The sequence below is a fragment of the Octodon degus genome, unplaced genomic scaffold (assembly GCF_000260255.1).
Source record: "Octodon degus isolate 3935 unplaced genomic scaffold, OctDeg1.0 scaffold00005, whole genome shotgun sequence".
Lineage (NCBI taxonomy): Eukaryota > Metazoa > Chordata > Mammalia > Rodentia > Octodontidae > Octodon > Octodon degus.
The window spans coordinates 20,357,549-20,375,740 of NW_004524581.1; the positions used below are offsets into that span (position 1 = coordinate 20,357,549).

The window sequence follows — 18,192 nt, forward strand, 5'->3', positions numbered from 1 at the left end:
AGTGCCAATCCCGCCCACTGTAAATTCTATTTGCTTAGTGCCACAGTCTTTCTTGGGCCTGCTCTTCGGAGCTTTGTTTCTTCAACAGGTTCAGCCTCCACCCATATCTGATATTATCCATCCAGAATGTCACTTTCTATTTTTTTTTTAAATTTGGTACAGGGTCTCAATATGCAGTTCAGACTCGCAGTGATCCTCCTGTCTCTACCTCCCCAGCTGTGTGATTACAGGTATGTGCCACCACACCCGGTTCTGGTGGCTGGCTCTGAGTGCCTGGGGTTCCAGGGCTGGCATGGCATGTGGTACTGGGGATCGAGCGCAGGTCCTTGCACCTGCCATGTAGGTGCCTAGACCACAGGTTATCTCCCCACCCCCAAAATGTCACTCTGAGATTCAGTGGAGCTGGTGAACCTGGAAAGATCACTTACCTTTCTAAAATAAGAAAAGGAATTTAATTTGAAGGTTGGAGACATGACTGTGCCAGTTTAATCTCATTTCAGGCAAGACGCTTTATCAGGCTGAGATTCAGTGGGTGATGCTCTGAGTTTTCATCCGCTCTTCTTCTCTTGGAGCCACTAGTGTCAGGGGAGGGATAAGGACCCACAGAGCTAGCTGGCTTCTTCTCCTCTTGCTTTTGAATACCACTGAAGGGCTGCTGGCAGCAAAAGGTCCTTTGTAAGAGGACCTGCACCGCTATGCTTTGATCACGACTTGTAGATCACAGGTCAGGAGTCCTGCAAGCTGGTGGCGAGTCTGAGTCGTAAGAGGAACCGTTGCCAAGGATCCCGGGTCTGCGGCTGTCGGGAAGTTACTGCTGGCAAGTGTGGAGATGAATTAGTGCCACCCTACTGACCGCAGGGACAGCAACCTCATCTGTCCTTGAAACACAAACACCATCTCAACTTGACTTCATTCATCCTCCTTGCAAGGAAAGGCACATGGACTTCCTTCAATATGAGGGAATTTCAAAATGTTTATTCATGAACTTTCATTTGCCTCCCTTTAGTTCATTCCATATGCATTTTAACAACAGAACAGCACGTGGATGAACTTCGGCTATAAACACTGACGCAGCAGGTGGGGTACACTTCTGACGCACTGGTGTGTATAGATGTACATATGCGCATATATTGCTCCAGGTCCCTGCCGTCTGCCCAGATCCCAGAGGCTGGTGCCCGCCTGCTCCTCCTCTTCCTGGTAAGCGCCTCCTCGCACAGAGCAGTGTCAGAGGCCAGGCCTTCCTGCCAAGGTGAGAGTGGCCAGGGTTCTCTTCTTCTTTATGAACACTGTGCTGGCTCTCACCGGGTGGTCTTGTGAGATCGGACTAGATCACTTTTAGACAAAAAGAGGAGTCAAAGAGAACTTGGGTTTCCAGGGGAAAAACAAAGTGCTGCCCCCTATAAATCACAGTCTCAGTGGAGTAGTGTCTTCCTAAAGAGGTAGAAATAATAGGGGGTATGTGTTGCAGATGCCCACATTCAGTATCCTGAGCACTGTATCTGTAAGGGCTTAAAATGGGCTGACTCCACTCAGCTCTCTGATTTTTTCATAAGTGAGCCAGAACACCAATGACCAAGGGGTCTGAAAGATTAACCAAAGAAGTTAGTGTATATTTCAACGCAATGAAATCAGTCGTCTACATATATGCATTTACATCATTCAGTGACAAAGTCATTCTGAATTCACTGAAGCTGAAAACAAGTATTTGGTCTTTTACCTTTGTGAGGAGGTATTTTATCATTTACAAAGTGTCTTAATGTCTCATTTATCACAAATTTCTCTAAGAGACAGTTGGTATAAGATAGGAATCATAAATATTCCTACTTTACAGATGAGCACTGAGGCTTAGCCGTCGGATGCTTGCTGGTGTGGGGCGGAGCGGAACCAGAGGCTCCTGTTGTCCATCCTAAAGGGGCTTCCACTGGACCCACCCACTGACGGGCTAGGACTTAGGACACCTGACTTCTATTTAAGCCACTCACCATGGGTTTTGCACATGTAGTGTGACCACTTGACATGTCACACTTATTTAATAAGTTAGATGTCTCACAACAGCTGCAAGGCTTGACTTTGAGTTGAACAAAGACATAGTTAACTAGAGAAATTAGGGAAGAATACAGGCTGGAAGAAGATATAAATGCTAAGGGGTAAACATTGGGACAAAGAAAAGGATCTAACTGGATTTAATTTCTGATCACGACATATCAGAGATGAACTCTATCATATTCAAGACAAGCTTAAGCAATTAAGAGTGCAGAATGTATTTGCGTAGAGTTTGTAATGCAACATGCAAAATCTTGAGCATTTTATGTTTTACTGGTAAGAGAATTCATTAAATAGCAGATTTAGGAAAATATCTTTGTCAGACATAGATAAAATAAGGAATACAGCAGTGTGAAGATACTCTATTTTTATGAAAATAAAAATGAAGCGAGCCACCATCACCGCCGTGGATGCAGTCACCCCTACCTGCTGTGGGAGTCAGAGCTCCTCATGCCAATGGCAGCAGGGTAGCAGCAAAACCACTGGGCAAATGAAACCGGCCTCAGCAGCACAAAGCAGCACAAGTCTGGCTGCCTCCAGCTGGTAGCAGGGCTAGCGACGGAGTGTGGTTGCGTTCCAGTAGGCGTAACGGGGGATCCTGTGGCTGAAGAGTATGGTAGGAAGTGCCTGGGGTCTAGCCGCCCCTCGCGGCAGTGCAGGGGTACACTGCATGCGCTCAGCGGTTTTCTCCCTGACATAGCTCAGATGCTATCTGCGCTGCCAGCACAGGGGAATCAGTGTGGCTTCCTCTGGTCTGGCTTTTGCTGAAACTCCTGGGAAAATGCAGTCTTTCCCATGCCTGTTACTGTGGAGCTGGACCCAGGAGCGTTCTCTTGGATGGATATTCTTACATGTAAGTTGACAAGAAAGCTTTCTCTACGCAACTCTGTGCTAGCACACAGCCTCAGACCGCGTGGCTTTGGGACAGTGTGCTGTCCTGGGGTCGCCAGCACATGGACTGATCGTGTATGCAACGTGAGCATGCCCAAGCGGGGTTCTGGCCTAGCACCGCTGTCCAGGAATTCAGCTGGTGAAGCTGCACTGTCAAGGCCCACTTCCTTGGAGAAGCTTAGGAGTCAGGCTTCTGTGTTCTGAGTCACCAAGTGGGGCAAACCCACAAGGTGGTAGTTCTGGTGACCTGGGTGATTACTGGCATTTCTTAGACAACTCCTCTCCTCACTATAACCTTTCTTCCTTCAATGTTTCTGTAAAGCAGCCATAGATCTTGAGCATCTTCACACCTACTGCAGCACAAAGGGAAGGGCAGGAGCCAAGCAGACCTGCAGTTAGTTTCCGGCTCTGCCACACACAAGCTCTCTGATCTGGCTGTTCTTTTTGTGTTAATCAATACCTAGTTACTCTCTGGGTTCACTGATGCCTAAAGCTTCAGTGACCACTATCTGTGGGCAGTGCTCAAACCCGAATCTCTATCCCCAGTTTTCTACTGACTTGGATCCTAAGCTGGCCCCCCAGACATCTCAATCCAAATGTTCTGTGGGTATCCAAATGCCCAAATGACTGTGGATAAACTACAAACCTTCTTCCCTGCCGAAGACCCTCACTTGGACCAACTGCCCAGGGCCTGATGGTTCCCTTCCTCTCCATCTTTTCTCTCATCCTCAATCAGGTCTCTACCTCTGAAATCCTAAGACCCTTTCCAGTCACCTTCTGCCCCACCAGCAAACTCTCAACTTATCTTTCATTTATCACTATATAAAGCCTTTTCCAAACTCAGGGAAGCCCAAAAAATCTTCCTGAGAATGCAGATTCCACTGGCCCTGGCCAGGGCTATAAATCCCAGGCCCCTCCCCCTGCTGCTCTTCTGTAGTCTGGGTACCCTGGCCCGCTGGGCATCCTGCAGCTAAAGTCCTCATCAAGCTGTTCATGCCCACTGTCACCTTCTGTGTCCCTCGGGCCTGGCTAAATCTTACTCTTCTTTGAAATCTCAGTTCCCGTATCTTCAGGGAGGGCTCCTTAATCACCCAGCATAGGCAGCATGGACAGCACCTAGCACTCAACTCAGAACACAGACCACTTCCAGCTTCTTACGCCTGGCAAGGTCCTCAGTGCAGGACTTTGCACGGAGAGAGGGCTCCAGCAAAGATATATAAAATATTACACCTTATGTTATATTAATCTTTGAGCATTTGAGTTTCTAAACTACAACTCATCTATTTTTAAAAAATATTTTCTAACTTACAAAGATTTGTATGTCTGACTTTTATTATACTTGCTATATTATACTTGTAAGCACACCTACTTCCATATCTTAGTTCACATAAGTAAAAAATGACATCTAAACAAAACAAGAATGATATAATGCTTTCTTACAAAGTGGAGTTTGTGTGTGTGTGACAGTGTTAATGTAATATTTACTATCAAAATAACAAATTTTGCTTGAAAAAAATAAAATTTTCCTAAGAAAGTTCTCTCCTGTGAAATCTATGCACCTATCGCAATCAATTACATTTTAGCTGCAAAGCTTTGTGAAGGATTTATACTACCAGAGGCCGATCTTTGGGCTACTCGCATCCTAGTTTTTAATGGAGGTGCAGTGGTAGCTCAGGGCAGGAACTTAATTCTTTCCACTATTCTGGGCGGAAACCAAGTGGGCTGAGAACCAAATCCAATTCAATGGTGATACGCAGTGTTTCTTATGGGGACATTTGATTCCGTCTTATCCAGCACGGTCTGTGTCCAGAATCATGGAGAGAACTGAGTTCGCGAACCGAAGCACCACTCTCAGTGATGCATTTCAGCTCGATCTGCCAAGGAAGGCAGAACAGTTCTGAGGAGAGGTAAAGGAAAACTAAAAATGATTTTTACCAAAAAAAAAGGTGGGCCTTGATTTGAGGTTCAGCCCATGCTACAAAACCAGAAGAGAGAACAGAAAATATTTATGGATTGACACCAGTTTAAATATAAAGAAAAGAAGAAAGAAGAAGAAAAGAATCCTGACTTTACCATTCGCAGCCAAGACGGTAAAAAGCCCTTGTACAGACTCATGAACCCTTCACCCTGAACAGCCTGAACCAAGCAGTCGGTCGACGATTTGTACAAAAGCCCCCTGGGGAGGAAAGCAGAGAGCTCCGTTAAGTTGCTTCCGAGTATGCACCTGCACAGACCAAATGAAACAGCTGAAGGATGCGTCTTCTACTAGGTGTGGGTGCAGATGCAGAAAGCTTCGCTGGAGCTACAGCTAACTCTACGGTGGATGTTCTGTCTCGCCCACCCCTGGTCTTGTACTTACTCATGTCACCTGACTCTTCCAGAGAGAGCACTCTATTTTCTATCAAATTGAATTCTCCATGTTACCTGAAAGTCCTAAGCTTCTGAAGAAAGCGCTCTGTGAATTCTCAGCACAGTATGCTTTCACACACTCTTTGAAAACAATAAAGTCACAATGAATACCTCGTGTCTAAATACTATGACTGCCACTTAGCTTCTTTCCCCAAATTCACAGTAGTTTTTCATCAAAGAGTGGGTAATTACATAAAAACAATTTCCTCATTAAACACCAACATAGATTTCCGTCAAGAATAACTACATCTTTAAAGAAACAATATTACCAACATTCAAACCCATGAATACTGAGGAGTTTCCAATTACCTTCCTTGTTTATCTCGTGGCTGGTTCATTATTCGGCTTTTGATGACATCAGCTGGTGTTCCCAAAATAGACGCTACCAGTCCCGAACACAAGCTGTGGTACAAAGAAATGAAATGGAAAGCTACTACACAGTAGCCTCTAAAGTTTAAGCATGGAGAATTGATATTGAAAAAGATATTTTTAAAAAATAGAAAATGAAATATGTTACTAGACTATTCTTCACCATTATGCTTTTTTTAGTTTAAAATTAACGCTGAATACAGTGGTGAGGCAGAAAAAAAAAATATACAAAGAATGTCAGCCTACAAATATGCACTGCACACTTGCCGGGCTGGGCCCCGTGTAGACACAAAGGGCAGGAAAGACAGCCCCCGCAGCTCATGGCTGTGTGCGAAGAGGCCACAGGAATCGGGACCTGACACACTGACAAGTGCAATAGAAAATAAAGCAGGACCGCGTGACCGAGTCTCTGGGTGATGACAGCAGACAGGAAAAGGCCCCAGGGTGGCAGCAGGAGGCAGTCACCTTGAAGAACCCTGGAGGGGTAGCAGTACAAACAGATGGGAGGGCAGGGACCAGAGCCCAAGGCAGGGGAGCTCCTGGTATGCTTAGGGACCGCTGATTGGACACCGTAAAAACTATGGAGCATCTCAGCAGCGCAGAGGGAGTGAGGACACAAGCCAACCTCGTAGCTACTGAAAAGGAATGGGTTCTAAGGGAGAAGGTGAAAGCATGTTGTGAAGACAGTAAGGCTGTGTCCCATTCTAAAACACCTTCCTTCCTCTCCCTGTGCAGGAAAAGCCTACTGCTTCAGATAATCTGTAATCTGACTCCTGGGCCCTTCCAGGTTCCTCTGTTCTTCCACTGCCCTGTCAGTGACTCATCTTGCTGCCCCTGCCGGAAGCTCCAGGTAGGACTTGCGCATCTGTACTGACTCCACCAGCCTGTAGCACAGTGCCCTTCACAGAAAGGTTCTGCCCTGGGATGCTACCACAGGGGCACATTCTCTGGGAGGTTTCACCTGCAATTTCATCTCATTTTGTCTGTCTTTTCCCCTTTAACAAAATTACTCTTTCTAAAGGTACCACCATATTTCTCTAGGGGTAATACCACTAGATTCCCGATCAAAAGAGACCAAAAGTTATAATTTTCCCCCAGATGGAAGAAAAGATTCAGAGCAGAAAATAAGAGTCCAACTAAAGCAATCACTTACCTGGACAAACCATGAGTCATGATATTGTCCTCAAGTGGTGTATTCAAAACCAAGTAGTGTTTCACTGTGTCGTAAGTGGTTAAATCTGGCAATGGAAAGAGAAGGCTTAAATGTTCCTGTGTATAAGATTGAATGTCTTTTGGGTTGAAAATATGCTAGGCTTGGGGTAGCAACGTGCCCCAGAACAAAAGGTGGAGGAAGGGAGGGCTATGAGTGCAGGGAGAAGACAAGAGGAAGAGACAGGCACTCCCCTGGACTGCTAGAACCTTGGAGTCCACACAGGCCCGAAGGCAGCTCAGCCCTGCAGTCTCTGCTTGCCAAATGACAAATGCCTCTGTGAGCCCAAGGCCGAGTAAAGCCCTGCACTATAAACAACTGTCCCAACCACTGTTCCACATCAAACTTCTTACACTTTTTTCTATGGAAAACAGAGCTATTAAAGGGTTCAAGGAGGAGGCTGACATCATAATATTGGATTTTTATAAAGAATACCCACACCATGCATAAAGAAATAAACTAATGAAGGCAAGCGAGAACAGGCACATCCGACTGTTCACCAAGTATCTCAGTGCCTACATGTGCCTGGCCCCAGGAGATAAGAGCCACGGATAAGACAAACACTAAGGCCTGTTCTCTGCTACAGGAAGATGCTCCTATTCCTGATATGAGAGCCTACAGTGCTCAAGGCAACCACGACTTCTTGGCATCCAGGAATGCTTCCATTACCTCCCATGTTTACCAGCGCTGCTCTTTGGATATTGGGTATCCAGCCGGCCCACAGCCCACGAATTCCTCCTTCTGCTAAGATTTTTGCAAATGCATGATGCACACCACGAAATCTAAGGAATACAAAAATGAAGTGTGAAAATGATGTATCCTTGCATGTAGAATGTATTGGATAAGCTTTGCCTATAGCTGTTAAAATTTAAAGTAATATTTATTCAAAACTGTTAAAGTAAAAGAATATGCATGAGTCTAATTTCCAGATAAACTTCATTCTTTAACATAAAGGTCAACACTTAATTGAAACATTTTTTAGCAAAAATCACTACAAATTGTGTTACCTTCTTTTTCTCAGATTTTTTCAAGGACTAAAAATACTGTTCTTGACAGGTCATCATCAGACAAACTAACTACAGAAGGAAAGAATAGTTGTTAGATTTCTGGGTTTATTTTATTGGCGATGAAGAGGACCTGTGATCTTTAAAATTCTGCCACATGGCATTAAAAAAATCACTGACTCTCAGGGATAGGGGCAGCTCAGTGTGCAGTGCTTGCCTGGCACACTACTACACAGGGCCCTGGGTTCAATCCCCAGCAATGAAAACACACACACACCCACCCACCCACCATCACACACAGCACTAAAAACATGCATGCACACATGCGCGTGTACACACACACACAATCATTGGCTCTCACATCCTCTCACACAATAAACAATATTTTAGGGCAAAGAAGTAGAAAGGATAATTAATCTAAGCATTCTTAGGGTCATTTTAGCTTTGTGAAAATTTACTATCCCATTTTTTTTCTTTCTCGTATTTCTGGAGACAGATGAAAACTGATGCTGAATCTGAACCAAACCCGGAAACCTGTTATACAACAAAATTCTGGGCTTTTACAGTTAGAAAAATCTGCAGTCAAATGCTGCCTTTCTCACTTCCGACGTGTGGTTTGTACACAGGCATTACCTGCTCTGAATCTCTTGCAAAGGACAACAGGTCAATCTTGACGTGGATGACTGTTACTAAGCTACACGGGAAGTTTTAACAACAAACTATGATTCTCGCTAAAATGCACTGATCACCTAGTAAGTGCCAGGCATTTATATTCAAAAGATGAATTTTAATCCTGAAAACTCTAGGAAATACATATTTATGTTTGAGAAAACCGTGGCTACAAAGGTTAAAGAACTTGACTGCTATGACAAAGCTAAAGTGTGATAAAGGTTGGCTTTGGGTTTCTGGGATTGTCCCAAGGTTCATATTCCTTATTACAGTATTAAAATATTAAGAAGAGAGAAATCAAAACTTGCCAGTGTTGGAGATGGAGAAGAAAACAATTGGGGAATGAACTAAAAATGCAGGTATTTTGGGATTTTTTTAAAAGCTGGTTTTCCTCTTCAACCCAGGCAAAGTCCCACCATTTCTTCTTGATACTTGGTAATTGCACATTGTTTCAAAAGAAGAAAATCGGCCCTGGCATTCTATAAACTCCTTCTTCAGTCATAATTGTGTCTTTTCTCCTCTTGGAAATAATAGGATTTTATACTATAAAAGCATAATAATAAAATCTTTAAACATCCTAAACGAGGGCCTTAGTATGTAGGAGAACTAAGATCAGACAAGAAAGTGAGAACAGGGTTAAGGAGATAGCTCAGCAGTCTAAGCGCCTGCCTGGCAAATGCAAGGACTGGAGTTTGATTCCCAGTAGCACACACTGTGCTGGCCCCAGAACCAGGCATGGTGGCGCACGCCTATAACCCCAGTGCTGGGGAGGCTGAGACAACAGGATCACTACCAAGTCTGAGCTGCATAGTAAGACCTCGTATCCAACAAAAAAGGAAAAAGAAAGAATGGGAACAATTTGTAAGACTGACCTTATTACTTTCCTTTCTGGGAAAAAGATGAAAAATCAAGGCTTTTAGAGCCATTTGAGAGAGAAATGGAAAGGTTTGGTGACGTCCACAACACCAAGCTACAGTGGCAAAGCTGGGGTTTATACCAGGACAGACTTTAATGATCAGTTTTTGTAGCACAACCCACATAGGGGACAAGTCTAAATGCAGGGGCTAGGGGCTGCAGGGGAGAGTTCGGAATGCCTGTGTTTGCCTGACAAAGAACACATACATTTCACTGTGTAAAGAAAAGATCCTGGTTGGCTGGCAGAATTAATACTATCCGTGAACTGCAAAAGTGAGTGTACCAGGTAACTGCTGAAGCTGTGATGGAGGCAAGGGAAGGGGAAAGTATCAGTTAATTGGAAAACGTACCTCAGTGGCTTCCCTTCGAGTTTCCGTTTGCCTTCCATCTGCATCTGAACCTTCACTAGGTCGGTTGGATTGGCTAAAAATTGGCCAATAACACCAGCCATCATCCCTCCAATGACCGATTTCCTAATTGCAAAAGAAGTTATGTTTTCCCTTTGAAAGTTGCCTGTGACTTCAACATATACAGTTGGCATTACAGTGAACTAATGGTAAGCTCTGGGTAAGAAGTTAGGACAAAGTGAAGCAGAGGACAGACCCAAATACACACAGGAAAAGAAAGTACGTGGTTTGGTTGTTCATGGTGGGGCTAGCGGGCCACAAAGAATGAAACTAAAATTTTGAAGGTTCAAGCCTTCCCTGCCCTGAGATCAACAGGGAAGGAACAGCCTTCAAAGACAAACAGCTGAGTAGATAATCTAACTCTCGTTTAATCCTGACTACAGGAGAATAAAAACAGCATAGAAGCAATCCACCTAAAAGACAAAGGCTGGTAGTCCAAATGGTCAAAACTACCAGTTTAAGTAGTCTCCCAAATGAAGGGGAAGTGAAAACACTTCTTTTTCTAAAGAAACTTTCTGGGGCTGGGGAGATAGCTCGGTGGGCTAAGTGCCTGCCTAGCAAGCACAAGGCCCCAAGTTCAATCCTCAGTCTGGCATACCGGCCACTGAGACCAAGCGTGGTGGTAGACACCTGTAATCACAGCGCTGGGGAGGCTGAGACAGGAGGATCACTATGAGTCTGAGCTGTACAGTGAGACCCTGTACCAAATAAATAAATAAATGATTAAAATTTAAAAAAAATAAACTTTCCATTGCTGAATAGGTCCCTCTTTTCCCAGCTCAGCCATCAGTGAGCACTAAATGATTATAATGACAGAAGGACCTGGGCCGAAGGATCACACACCTACACTTTTTAATAAGTAGATTATGCTACAAAAAGACTATGGCTGCTTACATTTCCCCTCAGTTTAAGAACGATTAGTTCAATTAACTTCCTTATTATTGATGAGAGTGAACATTTTTACATTTTTGATGAACATATGTATTTCTTTTTGGGGGGAACGATCAATACCCTTTCCTTATTTTTCCACTGTGTTCATGTTTTTATTGCTTTACTGGTTGGAAATTCTATACACATTCTTTATAGTAACCTACTTTTTAATGTCTTTAAGTGATACGCACTTGTAAATGTTACCTTTTCGATAACAAAAGCCTAATAGTAGGTCTGACTTCTACAGCTAGAAAACCAAAAGAAAAGCAGGTAAAGATCTTTTTCAAGTTATAGGAAAGCAGAGTGGGAATCTGAGCCCCTCTCTGCCTGACCCTAAAGTCCAAAGCTCCTCCACAACAGGGAGAAAGAAGGCCCCCCTCCAGGTCACCAATGTTATGAGGGTTGCAAGCCAGCAACAACACGAGGATGGTATGAGTCTCACAGAGAGTTATGGAATGGATATTATTCTAGGGACCAGCCTGAATCAGACAGAAAGGCTAGACGCAGAGGGTTTGCACCTGAGCCACCTCCAGAGCTGGGGCTCAGCCACAGGCGATCTGAAGGTGAGGGGAGCAATCACAGCCAGGCGACACCCACAGGCTCTGTCTCAGCACTGTGCTCTTCCCTTGGCAGCTGGTGATGCCCAGGACAAGGTGCTGACTGTGAGGGGGCCAGTGCAATCACAGAAGGGGGCTTATGCAGAAGAATAGGTGACAGAGATGCTGAAGAGATGCTGGGAGACCCGAGAGCTGGGTCTCCAAAAGGTCAAAGATGGAGAGGACTCAACCATTAAAATACACAATCCTAGCACATATATCCAAGTTACCTTCTTCTTGCCTTCTATTTTAATGTTAAAGTAAAAAATATTTTAAAAGAAGCTTTTGTTATGTATATACACTATGCTATGAATTTCATAGGCTCTAGAAAATTCCTCTTCATGTAAAACAATGAGGGCAAAGGAAAGATGAGCCTTAGGTTGGCCAAGCCAGGAATTATAACTTAAGGCAATTTTAATACAAATGTATAGTTCTACATAAATCCTGTAGGTAAACATAAGTGCCTTTACAGTATACACTATTCTTTTCAAAAGAGAACCTACCAAAGGGGATAATGTTCATCTTCATTTTTGCCAAACACAACCTCTCGGAGATGTTCGTAAGTGACCATCCGACCTCCGGAGTACACTGTAAAATAGGTCATTAAAGAAAGGCAAGTTCAGCTCTCTGCTTAATACAGCAAGAGGACACTCTGACCCACTGTGTCCCTCTGTAGCCGGGTACACACTCCCGACACAGGGCTTTCTGGGTATTTCTCCAGCCAGTGCGTGGCCCCTGGGTCTCAGGCCTTCCTGTTCATCATCTCATCTCTCTAGAACAGCTTTTCCCTTCTCTGCTGTGCTAACTCTACTGTATCTTTCAGGACCCAACTCGAAGAATATGCTTTTCAAAAAGTGCTCTCTCGCCTTTCCCCTAGATGCTTACGGCCAGCACAACAGGCTCTGATGTGGCAATGATCACACTGATTAGCAGTCAACTTGTCCTTGCTCCACGGGACATAAGCAGGCAGGCTCTGCATGTCTGCACTGCGTCAAAGGCCCTGGTTCACAGCTTGGCACACAACAGGGATTTTTACTGAGTAAACAGAAAATCTCCATGAAAAATGTATTACACTAACATGTTTTTTTCAGTCAGGTTTCAAACATGTGAAATGAAAATTGTAAAAAGATGTACCAGCAAAAACACAAATGAAAAGAAACAAAACTTAGAGCAATAATGAAAGACAAATATTCTAAAAGATGGAGCATCAGCTTACTAAAATCAACTCATGGTATTCACCCAGAGAACTTTTCTTAGTGTTTCAGGAAGTTTAACTTTATATTTTAAGATAATCAAAAATATATAAAGTGCAAAACAGTAACTGTCTGCACAACTCTGGCTCAAATGAAGATGCTCCAACTTTCTTAGCTGAAAAACTAATCTTTAAAAATACTAAGCCATACACATTAGAACTCAGCACTTTTCTGACCAAAGGTCACTGCACACCTATGGGACCGGGAAGGTGGAGGAGAAAGCGCTACTCCTGCTCAGCTCCCTCAGAAGCCCAGTTTGTTGCCCTGCCCACGAGCTGGCACATTAATGACTGGAAGTCTCTTCAGGAGCAGAGGAAGAGATGCTATCCTTGGTGTCACTGCCACTGTCCTGCCATAGTTACGAGCAATGGTCTCCAAACCTAGTTAGGCAGAAGCCGCCTTGGTCACATTGAGCTTGTGGCTAGAGCTGACTCAGACAGGAAGCCCTGTTCTCTTTCACACAGCCTGCGTACTGACGGGTGGCACAAAGACTCATGAGACTTGGCCTTGTCATAAGCAGTTCTCAAAGAACAAAAAAACATTAAATTTTGTGGTTAACATTTATCAAATAGAGGAAAATGATATCGATTGTTATGCCTTTAAAAATTTTTACTATCAAGGGCCGGCCAAATAGCTCAGTGGATTAAAGCACCTACAGGCAGCCGTAGGGGCCGGGGGTTGGGGTTTGATCCCCGGACCTGCTGTGCTGGCCCTGCCCCCAGGGCACGCTGAGATGGCAATTGAGACTGGGTATGGTGGTGCATGCCTGTAATCCCAGCCTTGGGAGTCTGTAAACAGGAGAATCACTACAACTCCGATCTAGTAGTGAGACCCTGAACACCCTCTAGACCCATACCTAAAAATACAGAAAAAAAAATTTTACTATGAAAAATTTCCATCATACAGGAAAGCTGAGAAAATGATATTATAACTCTCTTTATATCTATTAAAACTTATCAGTTACTAGCACTGTGGAACAAGGTGCTTCTTTTTTTTCCTTACTTATTGTAAAGTACTTTACAGACACCCCAATAGCTTATCCCTCAACACTTCAGTATACATTTATAAAACCTGAAGGGAGTAATTCCTTAATAACAATTGGTAGTTCATTTTTTTTTCTTCCAAAAACATCCTATGTTCTTTGATTAGATCCGTAGGGGATAAAAGCCCCTGGCTAGTTTCTGAATACAGTTAGAAAGCAGAGGAGAGGAACACAGAACTCATAACAAACTTACCAGCCAGAATCAAGATAAATACCTACGTGTCTGTAAATGGCGGGTGTCACTCCTTGCCAGAGCTTTAGAAAGCCTTCCTCCTGGACAATTCCTAGGGCCGTGCGAACCATGCCCCTATAGGGGGCAGATTCTCTTGCACTGTCTCCCAACCGTGCCAAAGCAGCTTCTCCTTGCATTTGCAGTCGAGTTTTTGTGAGATCGAGGGGAAAGGTTGCTAACAAAAAAGAACACATGAGGGGAAAACCCCCACAACATTCAGAGAAACCAACAACAAATTCTAAAGGCATCGGACTAATGTTTTCCCAAAACTGATGAGAGCTTACAGTCATTTGATTCTGAGCACTCCTAAATGTAACAATCACTGCACCAGATTATCCCAGATTACCAGTAAGAAAGAAACAATGAAAGTGTGACAACCCTTGAGTTTGTAATTCAGAAAGTTCAGACTAAAATCTACTTTAAAACTTTGCTTGCCAATGAGAAATAAAGTACCTATTTTCTGTGGTGGACCCAGCTGCAGCCATGGTATTCAAAATCCGACTTTAGAAAGTGAACTATATATTTTTACATACTACAATAAAATGAAGCCTGAATGCCATAATTCCATGGGTGCCTGCAGATACCAATGAGCCTGTTTGTGGCATAGACGATCTAACAGATATTATAATATTTTCTTTCATGCACAAGGGTTGTATGCTCAATATTTTTTCAGTTAAATGATATATTAAAGTGTTTGTCCGCTACTGGTAAGTTTTGTGCATGGTCTTCGAAAAACATCTGTAGAAAACTGTCTTTGTATTTCGAATTAGAAATAGACCTTTTGGGGGCTGGGGAGATGGCTCAGTGGAATAAGTGCTTCCCTGGCAAGCGCACGGGTCTGAGTTCAATCCCCAGTGCCGCAAAAAAAAAAAAAAAAAAAAGAAAAAAGAAAAGAAAAGAAAAGAAAGAATTAGACCTTTTATTGTCCAGCAATTAAGCTACCTGACCCACATAAGGAATACAAAGCTCTTAACTGTATACAATGTCCTAAATAACTGAAATAATGACATTCAGAAAAGTTTGGGAGCATTACTGACATTATGTAAGACTTTTCAGTGAACATGCTTTCTCTAAGAGAAAGAACAAGGAAAGAGCAAAAGAATATTACATCTTACTATTTGCTTTGGTAAGTTAATATCTTGCCAACAGGCTCCCTAAAACAAAAATAACTTGTATGCAGAGGCTTCATAGAATTTTGCATTACATATGATCCTAAAAAATAAATCTGAAGAAACAGAAACCCCTACTTAAGCACAAATGAGACCTCTCAAGCAATTTTTTCTCCTCCTTTCTGGTCACTTCATGTTTCAAGTTCTTAAGTGAATCCACTTGTACTCAAAACCATCCTATAGTTTGATTCTCTGGCTTCCCATCCACATTCCCCACACAGTTCTCTCCATGAATTCTTAACAGGAGGAGAGTTCTTGTATAAAAGCCATTGAGTCACAGAGAGAAACATCAGTTTAAATAAACCTGGAAATACATCTGGTACTCAGCCATCCTATTTTAGAGTTCTTTAAAAGATCTTTAGATTCCTTTGTTTCAGTAAGAACAACGAAAAGTAAAAATTTTCTATCAGCTTTGAGGGGAGATGAGAACATCAAGAAGCCAAAGGGCAAGAGTGCAAAGTACAAAGAACAAAACAACAGAACACCGCTGGCTGTGGGAGCAGAAAAGGAAACCACATTAGATCAGAACTGCCATGGATTTACAAGGGGCAAATGCATCAAGAGGTACCTTTATTTCGTTACTTCTTAATGAGCAAGGAAATGTACAAGTAATTCTGAAATGCATAGTTAAAAATCCCTAGGAAGAAACACCACTGGCTTATGTAAAGGAACCATAATCCCACTCTACGTGGTCTCAGATTTTCTCTGACTCACGGAGATGTGACTGTTCTAAGCTCTTATGAGATCTGGAAACAGCTTCAACATAATAAGCAGCACACTGTAACTGTCTTTCTCTGCATGACCTCCTGCCCCCAGCAGCCTGTAAGAAGGTCAAATCAGGGTCCTTTCAATCACCCGACCTTAACCCTAGTCCTGCAGACATCATGTCACAATCCATTGGTTTCCGGCCCTGGATTTAGCATTTATGTATTCTCGGCTTCTCACTAACCTCCCTTAGGGTAAACAGGGTATGGATAAGTTCAACTCACAGAGGTCAGGTGACTGGCAGGTGCTAAGGAGCTGCTCAGTAATGAATGGTTAATAACTAACACTCCACAAGACAGGTCTACAGCTTGGACCACAAAGACACAGTGATCTCACGACAGAGATGAACAGGATGAACAGATGAACAGGACCAACCCCTCCACCCATCTTCATTCCCAACAAGGAGGAAGAGTGGATGCTTTTCAGAAGGGTCATCCTGACAAAAGGGAAGATGACCGCCGAAGAGGATGTAGAAGTTTCCCTCAGGCACAGGAGCACTCCTGAGGCCCCTGCGAACCCCAAGAAGAAAGACTGCAGGGAGGGTCCTAAGCCCTGGGCCTGTCCAGGCCTTCCCAACCCAGGGGTGAAGCCCAGGCCGCCTCCATCTTTTCTTCCCTCCTTCCCTACATCTATCCATCCATCCTTCTCCATCTCTCCACCCCTTCCTCTCTCTCCATCTCACCATCCACCACTCCACCCCTCCATCCTTCCTGACACCCATACCTCCACCTCTTCATCCCTCCAGTCACCCTTCCATCTTTCCTATCACCTCTCCTTTCCTCCAACCCTCCGTCCCTTCCATCCATTTCTCCTTCCTTCCCTCCATTCACCCCTCCATCCGTCCTTCCACCCCTCTATCCATCCTTCTCTATCCCCTCCCCCCCATCCCTCCCGCAACGACGCAGCAGCCGCCCGACGGAAGCCCGTACCTAGCTCGGCCACGGTGGCCGCGCAGCCTGACAGCAAGAATTTGCTCGCCCGAGGCCATCGCTGCGCAAGCGGCGAGGGCGAGTCCTCGTCTTCCGGGACGGACATCCAGCGAGGAGGGTGGGACAGCGGCGCGAGTCAACCGGCCAGCAGGTTCCGAGGGACATCGCCCCTGGGAGCCGTCCAGCGTGGTGCCCGGACCCCGGGGGCTTCTGGGAGGTGGAGTCCGCACCTCGCGCGTTCTGATTGCCCGGACGGTCTCCTTGGTAACCGCGCCTGCGCACCTCTCCCGATTGGCTGTTCCAAGAAGCGGAAGTGGGCGGCAGTGAGGATGCTGGAGGCCCTCAGGTGTCTAGGGACGGCCGGGAGATAGTTGCCGCTGTGCGGCGCGGCATCCACGACCGAGACGCGGTCCTCCGCTCTTCAGACCCGGGAGGATGAGCGAGGACCTGCACCCGGGCGTGGCCGCGCTGGCGGCGCTCCTGGCCGGCGTCGCGCTGCTCCTGGTCCTGAGGCGCAGAGGCTCGCGCCGGCCCCCGTGCACCGCGGGCTGGATCCCCTGGGTGGGCGCGGGGCTGCGGTTCGGGAAGGCCCCGCTGGAGTTCATCGAGCAGGCTCGGGCCCAGGTAGGTGCGGGCAGGACTCGGGAGCGCACGTCCAGGCTGATTTATTTTCTCTGCTTTGCTGGGAATTAGCAGCCTTCTTCACGCCAGGTTTGGAGAAAAATACAAAGTGCCCCGAAGGGACTGGACAGACACAAAATATATACCAGCATTGCATACATATACCAACTCCCCACGAGGGCTGTAGACATTATGCACGAACGAATACACAGGTCCCAGAAACAAAACTTTGCTAATAAAACAGATCAACTTCAGTTTGGGTCTGCCTTAGTGGAAGAAGAGATTAGCCTTTAAGTGCTAGTTACTTCGCACAGTTAAATTCCACGTGCACTTATACTAAGTAAATGTTTGCAATAATTTCGAACGACATAAGTGTACTACGATTGGAATTTGTGAAAGCCCCAAATGGAGTTAACGTCAGGGTATTGTGAAAATTACTTCCAAAGTTGGTGTTTGCAAATTTCAGGGGCAGTGTTCTTTGAGCTGGTGGAGTTATTGAGGACAGCGAGCCTCTATTTTCACTGCACCCTCATGAATGGTTCTTGAAATGGATATTTTTGTCCTTACAGAATCTTTCTAGTGGGACCGGCAGATGGCTCAGTGGAGTAAGTGCTTCCCTGGCAAGCGCAAGGGCCTAAATTCAATCCCCGTTTAGGCTAAAAAAAAAAAAAAAAAAAAAAAAAAAGAAAGAAAGAAAGAATCTTTCTAGGGACACAAAACACTTTAGGGAACAGACAT

At 44.7% G+C, this 18,192-nt stretch overlaps 2 protein-coding genes across 7 annotated transcripts in view; one reads left to right on the forward strand and one right to left on the reverse strand.

Moving 5' to 3' along the window:
* Positions 1-311: 311 nt before the first annotated feature.
* On the reverse strand, positions 312-16,958 carry Slc25a27 (solute carrier family 25 member 27). 5 transcript variants are annotated; one of them, XM_004624091.2, is made up of 9 exons: positions 16,834-16,958; positions 13,954-14,145; positions 11,947-12,031; positions 9,861-9,983; positions 7,592-7,704; positions 6,866-6,950; positions 5,653-5,745; positions 5,008-5,110; positions 312-1,581 (listed from the first exon to the last, which is right to left on the reverse strand). In XM_004624091.2, the coding sequence occupies exons 1-9, from the start codon at positions 16,937-16,939 to the stop codon at positions 1,510-1,512; spliced, it is 972 nt and encodes a 323-aa protein (XP_004624148.1). In that variant the 5' UTR covers positions 16,940-16,958; the 3' UTR covers positions 312-1,509. The 5 variants fall into 5 exon arrangements, with proteins under 5 accessions (XP_004624148.1, XP_023575075.1, XP_023575065.1 ...); XM_023719307.1 differs by lacking the exon at positions 16,834-16,958 and having other exon boundaries at positions 312-811; positions 13,954-14,807; XM_023719297.1 differs by lacking the exon at positions 16,834-16,958 and having other exon boundaries at positions 312-814; positions 13,954-14,807.
* A 300-nt stretch (positions 16,959-17,258) lies between these two features.
* LOC101592465 (24-hydroxycholesterol 7-alpha-hydroxylase) overlaps positions 17,259-18,192 on the forward strand; it is a 58,053-nt gene continuing 57,119 nt past the window's right edge. For both annotated transcript variants that reach the window (XM_023719266.1, XM_023719260.1), the window contains exon 1: positions 17,259-17,457. In XM_023719266.1, coding sequence (XP_023575034.1) covers positions 17,269-17,457 — 189 coding nt within the window. In that variant the 5' untranslated portion in view covers positions 17,259-17,268. The remainder of the gene's footprint in view (positions 17,458-18,192) is intronic.

Bases quoted from the DNA above. Each gene is read 5' to 3' on its own strand.
- Slc25a27 (XM_023719271.1), bottom strand. From the start codon at position 14,260: ATGACTGTAAGCTCTCATCAGTTTTGGGAAAACATTAGTCCGATGCCT. The intron at 9,984-11,946 runs GTAGGTTCTCTT...TTTTGCAATTAG, and splicing joins GATGAACATTATCCCCTTTG to GAAATCGGTCATTGGAGGGA. The intron at 6,951-7,591 runs GTAATGGAAGCA...TTCCATTGCCAG, and splicing joins AGCGCTGGTAAACATGGGAG to ATTTAACCACTTACGACACA.